This window comes from Trichomycterus rosablanca, chromosome 6 (genome assembly GCF_030014385.1).
Source record: "Trichomycterus rosablanca isolate fTriRos1 chromosome 6, fTriRos1.hap1, whole genome shotgun sequence".
In the NCBI taxonomy this organism is placed as follows: Eukaryota; Metazoa; Chordata; class Actinopteri; order Siluriformes; family Trichomycteridae; genus Trichomycterus; species Trichomycterus rosablanca.
The window spans coordinates 18,714,449-18,724,750 of NC_085993.1; the positions used below are offsets into that span (position 1 = coordinate 18,714,449).

The following is a 10,302-nucleotide window of genomic DNA, read 5'->3' on the forward strand; positions in this document are numbered from 1 at the left end:
ATAAGTCTTGGTGCCCAACAAGATGTTGATGGTTTGTGGCATGTCCCTTCATGGACCACTGTCTGTTGGTACATACGTTTGCTGTTCCTGCAATTCTTTAATCCAGTCATGTGGTAATAACGTTTTGCCCCTAAAATATCACCCAAGGCTTTATGCCTGACTATATCTATTGTATTTAACACTAGCAGTAACAACCATCAGCCTAACATTTATATATACTTGACCGTGTCATGGCCAGTTGCAAAATAGGTACTGACTTGCACCTCAGAACACACAAGATAAAAAATGGCTAAATAACTTAAAACAATAAAATGATGTTTTACTTAAAAATATCTTATAAAAGGGTTATAAAATAAATTGAGTTTTATGGTCGACAGCAAAATGGAACAGCTAATAGGGCTCACAGCAATTTATGACCTGGAGATCTGGATTTAATCCTTGTCTCCAGCTACTATCTGTGAGGAGTTTGGTATGCTTTCCCTGTTTCTGCATATGCTTCCACTGGCCAATCAGGCATTCTTCCAGCTCTGTGATACATGCAGATGATGGCTTTTCTTAATTGCCCCTAGATGCAACTGAATGTGTGCGTTGCTCTGCACAGAACTGGCATCTTGTTCAGGGTGTATTCCTGCCAGGACAAAGTAGTTCATTAAAATGAGTCAATAAGTAGCATTTTAACACACTCATATTTGCTTTGTAGCATGGCACAGCTAGTAAAGAGACACACAGTATGGTTTCTAGGGACAAGAGTCTGGTCTTTGGTTACGTCTATAAGATGTAGTATGTTCTCCCCATGTATTTCCAAGTTTCCTTAGATCACTCTGAAACATGCAAAAAGATTACTCTGGGGCTATTTATATTTGTAATTAATTAAAAAAAAGCTTGTGGTATTAGTTACTATAATGATAAATATAAATACATTACTGTAAATAAAACATGTAGCTTTCACTACGCATTTATCAAATTGATCAATTCTGACCAATCAGAATTAAGAATTCTGCGATACAAATGTATACAATAGTTTAATTAAAACAATAATAAATCTATATTATTATTAATAATATAGTTTTATTATTGTTTTATTGTAATATTGTTTTTGTAATACAATACAATTTTAATACAATTAAGCTATCAGTTATTTAAATGATTGAAATTTCTCACTCAGGGCAGGGTGAAGGGAAAGGTGTTTGTGTTCATAGTTCTTAGGTGAGAAGCGTTTTCTTCTGGCTCGCATTTCATCTCGCTTCTGATTGGCTCGCTTTGAGATGCTGTGCGCTGATTGGTTGAAGCTGCAGTAACGGGAAACTCAGGGCTCGGTTAAATGCGCTCGCTCTGCGCTTTCAGAGCTAAGTGAGCGCTTGTGGAGAGCAGCAGTTCTAGCGGACTTATGAACAAATAATAATAATATAGTGCATTATACTGATAATTATTCTACTCTACAATATTCCACTACTACTGGTCCTGCTGTTCATACACCTGGTTAGTGCTTATTCTTTCAAACAATAATACAATCTGAATTTCTCTAATTTAAATTATCTAATTAAATTTAAGCTAATAATATAAACATTGAATGCTTTTTTCCCTCAGGTTAATCACAGACAGATTAATCAGAGATATTATAAGTGGAAAACGACAGAAACAGAATGGTAAGTTACACAATACATCATTTAAACTTTTGAAATGTCACATTTCTTTCTGAGATTTTCTGAGATGTGTTTTCTTTTACTCTTGATGTGTTTTTTAATTTTTAAGTGTAAGTGTTTTTAATTCTTGACTAGCAAGTGACTAGCAAGTTCAACTAACATTGAACTTTTAACAATTAATTCACTGTTAGTTAATTCTTCTCAACTTAGCATTAAAAACTTCAATTTTTTATGTTTTAGACTGATTGAAGAATTGATGTAATCAATGTAATTAAGATAACATGTATTTAAAAATGAAATAAGAAAGCAGATAATGTGTTTAATTTTCCTAATATTTTAACTATCTGTCCTAAAATCTATGAAGGTAGTTATTTGCCTTTTATTTAGAAGCTGGTTTTTACCATAAAACGAAAAACGAAAATAAAACAACCACTGCATAAAAGCCTATTATATATATATATATTACAGTTAGTTATTAGCATTAGTCTTTACAGTAAGTTATTGCCTGGTGGATTGATTTGTGAAATGCTCATGCATGCATTCTGGATTGGGGGATGTGATGGCCATGCAGGCTACAGTTTGCCTGTGTGTGTTTATCATGGGAGACTGCCAAATGGTCGGCTCCAGAGTCAACTAAATCTATCCATTGGGCTACAATTTGTCAACAGTTTTGGGTTGTTTGGCTAACAGTTAACTCATGCCAGGTCTGAACAGTGTATCATCTGAGAATTATCACGATCATGTATTTTGCTGTTTTTAATGTATATTATATTTATATTTTCGGCATTTAGCAGACGCTTTTATCCAAAGCGACTTACAGTACTGTGACAGTATACAGTCTAAGCAATTGAGGGTTAAGAGCCTTGCTCAAGGGCCCAACAGTGCAAACCTGGCAGTGGTGGGGCTTGAACCAGCGACCTTTCGATTACTGTCGATTACTAGTCCAGTACCTTAACCACTAGGCTACAACTGCCCATATATAACAGAATACTGAATCATGCAAACAAACCCCTTTACAAACTGTACAGTATTTATTGTATAACGTTAGTGTTGGACCATAGCCATTTTAAATTATGTTTTGTTTAATGCTATGGTGTTGACTACAATTAGTCAAAATAATGAGAGTCAATTTTACCAATGTAGCATAATGTAACTAGTTTTATCATTTGTAAATCAGAAAAAAAGAAAGCATTCAACATTTGGCAGTAGTTCTATGGTACTAAAGTGATGCTGTACTGTATTTACCAGATGGGCTTTGCATTAATAATTCTGCTAATTTTGTTTTTTTTAAGCTCTAAATGGATTTGCATTTTCTGGTAAATTTCATTTTCTGGTAAATGAAACAGCCAACAGTAATTTTTTTGTTTTTTAAGTGAGTACTAAGGAAAGAACTTGATTACTTGACTACATTATTTCATACAACCAAGGTGGCAAGTTTTTAGAAAAGTAACCTGTATCCAATTGTATACATTTTAATGGCCCTAAGTCACAGCTGGCGGGACCCTGGCACTTACCTTCTAAATCCAGACAGTTAAGTTCTCACAGCTGTGATAATAGTGCAAAATGCCCGGTGGTCCCCAAACTGTGCCTCAAATCTTACCGCAGGGTATGTACTAAACATACCAATGTAATTCACTGGAATTCTACAAAAATTCCGTCAAACAGAGGTATCAAAACTACAAGTGAAATTAAAACAGGTCCAGGGGAATGTTTATGTTCTTGAGGTTTGGGAAATGGAAAAGCCCCTGGCTGCATTACGGGTGTTGTCCGAGAGGAAGGGGGAAGGGGGAAAATATTGCATTGAAAAAGGTCATCCAGCAGCGATGTGATCCGGTGACTTCCAGACTGTGAGTCATAGCAATGAAATGCATCTGGATTTTACATTTATTTAGTTTGGCAAAGTTTTTGACAGTGAACTTATTGGCCTTTACCAATTCTGATTCTTTACCATGAAGTATGACCTACATTGTCAGACAGAGTTAAAAACTGATGTCATTTCCTCTTGTAATGGCATGTAATGCTTACAATTCAAAGAGCTTTACTTTCTTTAACCTTTTCCTCTTCTCCCGAAGGATGCAGGGAGGTACCCTGCTTACATCCTGCTCCCACAGTCAGCATGGATATATTTGCATGCTCTTTGAATCAAATATGGTCCCGTGGGAAATGAATGCTGCTTAGTTATTTTTTAAACTAAAATGTTTCTTTGTCTTTATATGAGTGCCAGATGTTCTGTAGTATCTGCTCTAGGTTTTGTTTAATACAGCTGCTAAAGTTATTGCTGTCCTTGGATTCTTTGTATGTGAATCACAGGAAAGGATAGTCATGTTTAGGATTTGTTCTTAAAAGTAATTTCTTTTTGTCTTTTTTTAGCTGTGTGTAAGGGATACAAGCGGCTGCTTCCAGGACCAGATGCGTTACATGATGCGATCACTGCAGGACCTGAAACAGCTTCGGGAGCCCAGTGAGCCCACCAAGTGTTCATACGCAGTGAGACGAGCCTGTCAGCGAAGGGAGCGGCAGCGTGAGCACCTGAGCCGCCTCCGGATCTCTCAGTCCAGTGACGGCAGTGCATACGACTCGGCCTGTTGCTTGGCAAGCCCTTTGGAGGAAGAGCAGGACGGGAATGATGTAGTTGGACAACTACCCCAGGGCTCACCGTGCAGCGAGAAAAGTGTGGATTTCGATTCAGGATATTCCGAGGCTTCTTGGCAGGATGAGGGTGTGGTACTGCGCAGAACCAGAAATGTACGTGTGTCGTCCTCAGCCTGCGTCCGCACTAACCGCATTCGGCCCAAATCAACATCAGATGCCTGTCTGGAACGATGGACCTCGTTCGAAGCCAGTGAGCCTGAGGACTGGACTACTTCTTTGTTGACCAGAGGACGCAACAGGCAACCCCTTGTACTTGGAGACAACAGCTTTGCAGACCTAATCAAAAACTGGATGGATCTTCCAGAGTGTCCTGATGTGAGTGAATTAAAACCCAATCCGAGTCGGAAAGTGGCCAGGGACTTTCTAATTAACATGAGGAGGAAACTAACCGGCAGGTCCAAAGGAATCGAAGGTCGAGTCAAGTCTGCAGAGCCGCTCGCGAAACGGATGTCATGTCCCGTAGGGTTTCAGATTCCAAAGCCTTTTTTTCACCAGTCACACACTGGGCTTCACCAGATGGAAACAGACTTTTACCAGTTCAGCGCTCTTATGAAGAGTGGAAGCAGACAGCCTATTATATGTAATGACATCATTGGTTACATCTGAGGCATTGCTATAACGGAGGACTAAAACAATACTTGTTTTGTACTGGTGTTAACATATACAGTAAAATAAACAAATGTGAAAATTCCACAAGTTTTTCTTTAGTTTTTGAAAAATGCTGTTTTGTTATCTTGCAAAAATCTAAAAACATCTGGGGCTATTTTTGGCATTTAGCAGACGCTTTTATCCAAAGCGACTTACAGTACTGTGACAGTATATGCTGTCTAAGCAATTGAGGGTTAAGGGCCTTGCTCAAGGGCTCAACAGTGGCTACTTGGCAGGGGTCAGGCTTGAACCAGCGACCTTTTGGTTACTAGTCCAGTATCTTAACCACTAGGCTACAACGGCCCACATTTTGTCCTGACAGGATAATGTTAGTTGTAAATTATATTATTTTATATGGAGGCAAATTATTAATGAATTTAAATTTCTGTTGCTGACACAAAGCATCAAATCAATACTTTTATATTTAAGGATGGATCTAATGCTAAAACTAGTGTAAAGGTGTTAATTTATCTGAAAAAGTGTTATCTTAGTGTTAGCCTAGTGGTTAAGGTACTGTACTAGTGATCATCAGATTGCTTGTTCAAGTCTCATCACCAAAGGATGGAGGGCACATTTTTAAAACATAATAAATAATTGAGTCATACACACTACAGACAAGGGTGTACAAGCATTTAACAAAATAAATAAAACAAAATTTGCACGTTATACTACTATAGCGTTCTGTATGTGGGCATAATATTCATGGTAAAGCACAAGGGGAGCAAACAGCATTGAAGAGCTAAAGGTGTCTCAAACTGTGTTTAAAATAGTAAGAACATAAAATGAGTATTAATTAAACACACTATATTACAGGTAGTATGATATTTAGGACACAGCAGCTATTCTCTGCTTGCCACGACACAATGAGAAGCAAAAATAATTCACAAATGTTTTATGTTGAGGTGAACAAGCACCCTGATCATTTTGGATGGAATTTGCACATGCCAGATGTGGTTGTGAACGAAGGGAAGACACAGACGCATCATAATAATAAAAGTAATAAAAGTATATATTGTGCAGTAGGCATTAGGAAATTCTAAAGTGCTCTACCAAAATAGTTTGTCAAGCAAATACACAATTTATTACACTTAAATGCTAGAACTGTATATGCAGTAATAAGTTGGAGCTTGGCAGCTGTTGATATAAAAAAAGAAATAACCTCCACATATCAGTTAACAACAGTTTTTAAGAAACAAGATTTTTTTTTTTTGTGCTGGTATAAGTGGTCATTAGCCTTTCCAGTACCAACCCCTTAAGCCCTATTGTTTTGCTAGGGATGTGTTCAATACATTATTAAAATATCAACATCAAATCCCATCTAAAGCTAGAAAAGGGGAGAAGAAGAATCATTGTATTTGGTTTTAAACCAGAGGTAAAAATGGGCACGGGTGTCATGTACATCGATAAAAGATTTTTATTGGATTGATGAATTATTAGGTGCTTGTATTAATCTTCTTATGTTTCCAAATTCATAAGGGTTTTCTGTGATTTGATAGTGCATTTTAAAGGAGAAATTACTATTCTTACACACCTTTTTACTATTGATTAAGTATTTCTGTTTAACAATTGGATAAGATTTAGGTAAATCAAAGGAAAATATGTCAGTGGACACCTGGGTTTAGTCCTGGGCACTAAAGAGTTTAGCAGTTGTGGTCACAATTTTGTGTACATACAGTGTATCACAAAAGTGAGTACACCCCTCACATTTCTGCAAATATTTTCTTATATCTTTTCATGGGACAACACTATAGAAATAAAACTTGGATATAACTTAGAGTAGTCAGTGTACAACTTGTATAGCAGTGTAGATTTACTGTCTTCTGAAAATAACTCAACACACAGCCATTAATGTCTAAATGGCTGGCAACATAAGTGAGTACACCCCACAGTGAACATGTCCAAATTGTGCCCAAAGTGTCAATATTTTGTGTGACCACCATTATTATCCAGCACTGCCTTAACCCTCCTGGGCATGGAATTCACCAGAGCTGCACAGGTTGCTACTGGAATCCTCTTCCACTCCTCCATGATGACATCACGGAGCTGGTGGATGTTAGACACCTTGAACTCCTCCACCTTCCACTTGAGGCTGCGCCACAGGTGCTCAATTGGGTTTAGTCCATCACCTTTACCTTCAGCTTCCTCAGCAAGGCAGCTGTCATCTTGGAGGTTGTGTTTGGGGTCGTTATCCTGTTGGAAAACAGTTTTCGAAGGGAGGGGATCATGCTCTGTTTCAGAATGTCACAGTACATGTTGAAATTCATGTTTCCCTCAATGAACTGCAGTTCCCCAGTGCCAGCAACACTCATGCAGCCCAAGACCATGATGCTACCACCACCATGCTTGACTGTAGGCAAGATACAGTTGTCTTGGTACTTCTCACCAGGGCGCCGCCACACATGCTGGACACCATCTGAGCCAAACAAGTTTATCTTGGTCTCGTCAGACCACAGGGCATTCCAGTAATCCATGTTCTTGGACTGCTTGTCTTCAGCAAACTGTTTGCGGGCTTTCTTGTGCGTCAGCTTCCTTCTGGGATGACGACCATGCAGACCGAGTTGATGCAGTGTGCGGCGTATGGTCTGAGCACTGACAGGCTGACCTCCCACGTCTTCAACCTCTGCAGCAATGCTGGCAGCACTCATGTGTCTATTTTTTAAAGCCAACCTCTGGATATGACGCCGAACACGTGGACTCAACTTCTTTGGTCGACCCTGGCGAAGCCTGTTCCGAGTGGAACCTGTCCTGGAAAACCACTGTATGACCTTGGCCACCATGCTGTAGCTCAGTTTCAGGGTGTTAGCAATCTTCTTATAGCCCAGGCCATCTTTGTGGAGAGCAACAATTCTATTTCTCACATCCTCAGAGAGTTCTTTGCCATGAGGTGCCATGTTGAATATCCAGTGGCCAGTATGAGAGAATTGTACCCAAAACACCAAATTTAACAGCCCTGCTCCCCATTTACACCTGGGACCTTGACACATGACACCAGGGAGGGACAACGACACATTTGGGCACAATTTGGACATGTTCACTGTGGGGTGTACTCACTTATGTTGCCAGCTATTTAGACATTAATGGCTGTGTGTTGGGTTATTTTCAGAAGACAGTAAATCTACACTGCTATACAAGCTGTACACTGACTACTCTAAGTTATATCCAAGTTTCATGTCTATAGTGTTGTCCCATGAAAAGATATAATGAAATATTTGTAGAAATGTGAAGGGTGTACTCACTTTTGTGATACACTGTATATATATATATATATATCATTTTATCAGCTCCACTTACCATATAGAAGCACTTTGTAGTTCTACAATTACTGACTGTAGTCCATCTATTTTTCTGCATACTTTTTTAGCATGCTTTCACCCTGTTCTTCAATGGTCAGGGCCACCACAGAGCAGGTATTATTTAGGTAGTGAATAATTCTCAGCACTGCAGTGACACTGACATGGTGGTGGTGTGTTAGTGTGTGTTGTGCTGGTATAAGTGGATCAGACACAGCAGTGCTGCTGGAGTTTTTAAATACCGTGTCCACTCACTGTCCACTCTATTAGACACTCCTACCTAGTTGGTTCACCTTGTAGATGTAAAGTCAGAGACGATCGCTCATCTATTGCTGCTGTTTGAGTTGGTCATCTTGTAGACCTTCATCAGTGGTCACAGGATGCTGCCAACAGGGTGCTGTCGGCTGGATGTTTTGGTTGGTGGACTATTTTCAGTCCAGCCATGACAGTTGGGTGTTTAAAAACTCCATCAGCGCTGCTGTGTTTTATCCACTCATACCAGCACAACACACACTAACACACCACCACCATGTCAGTGTCACTGCAGTGCTGAGAATCCTCCACCACCTAAATAATACCTGCTCTGTGGTGGTCCTGGGAGAGTCCTGACCATTGAAGAACAGCATGAAAGGGGGCTAACAAAGCATGCATAGAAACAGATGGACTACAGTCAGTAATTGTAGAACTACAAAGTGCTTCTATATGGTAAGTGAAACCAATAAAATGGACAATGTGTGTAGAAACAAGGAGGTGGTTTTAATGTTATGGCTGATCGGTCTATACTACTATTTTGTTTATTAATGCTATATACTTGTGATGGGTACCCATGTAAAGGACCAGATTTATTTCTGAGTGGCTAACTGCATATACAAAAGTTTCAGATAGAAGACAACTTTGGTTTATGCTGAAGTTTTAAAGAACATTTTAAGGATTAGGCTTTCTGTGTGAAGCTAGTTGAAGATATGTTTTATTATGTAACCATTTTTAAATTAAGGAAAATGCTCACTGAAATTAGCATTGCTACTAAGACAAAAATATGAAATATGAGTCTAGCAATCTAGCAGTAATGATACACGAAGACTTGAGAAATGTTGACAGCATTATAATGTTAATAATTAAATAATAAAATTAAAATTAATCTAAACTTGTTTATTAAATATCCAAGCTAGTCATTTTAATAGTTCTTTAGCTAGAATTTACCATAATGGTTCAGCCCTCATTATTAATGTGTGAATCAGCTGCATGCTGACCACAACTGTCAGAACAAAGGAACCGTATAAAAGCAGGAACTTCATGATGTGTCCAGATAAAATCATGAAGGTTTATAACAATACCAAACAGTTTCACTTATGTCCGTAGGAAAAAAAAACACAAACGAACGAGTAGCGTCTGATCTAGAGGCTTCTGTAAACAGCTGTAATAGCAGCTATGTGTTAGTTTCTGTGTGAACACTACAGTTGTGTGGTAATGTGATAAAACAATGCTCGTGGCAGGTCTGACGATGGTTCTTCTGGGACCATGTAAGTCTCAGAGGAAGAGAGGAACCCTACAGTTATGTTTATGTGTACGGATGAAGAGGATGATCTTGTCAACACCTAATCTGGGGCGCTTGCAGTGTAGTGTTTTCAGCTTCTTTCCGACTCCCCAGCAAGAAGGTCATTGTGTGTACTGTGTTTGTGTTGTGGGATGGGGGAGGGCTGCGGGACCCATCCAGTAGGTCCAGATGGTACAAAGCAGGGAATTACATTTTTAGGCTATCCATCAAAGGAACACACACGCTTCACGTACATTTTCAGGATCAAATTTCTCACTGCTGTAAATTTAATAGAAAGTTTAAAAAATCTTTAAACTCAAGGTGATTATAATTTTTATTGAAATATTTAAGTAAGTCAAGTAGTGGATTATGTAATGTTACATGGGCATTACTGTAGAACAGTAAGATAAACGTCATCTGCAGAACCAGTTCAACACCATGAATGTAGATTTTACTTAACATTTTAATGAAATAATGAAGATCCAGTAGATATATTAAAGCTCTTTTTTTCTCTTTTTAGTTTTACCTTTATGCT

At 38.6% G+C, this 10,302-nt stretch overlaps 1 protein-coding gene across 1 annotated transcript; it reads left to right on the forward strand.

The window, feature by feature from the left end:
• Nucleotides 1-1,347: 1,347 nt before the first annotated feature.
• inka1b (inka box actin regulator 1b) lies at nucleotides 1,348-4,991 on the forward strand. The gene is made up of 3 exons (XM_062996700.1): nucleotides 1,348-1,479; nucleotides 1,588-1,646; nucleotides 4,014-4,991. Exons 2-3 carry the CDS (start codon nucleotides 1,644-1,646, stop codon nucleotides 4,899-4,901), a joined length of 891 nt encoding a protein of 296 aa, XP_062852770.1. The 5' UTR covers nucleotides 1,348-1,479; nucleotides 1,588-1,643; the 3' UTR covers nucleotides 4,902-4,991.
• Nucleotides 4,992-10,302: the final 5,311 nt, after the last annotated feature.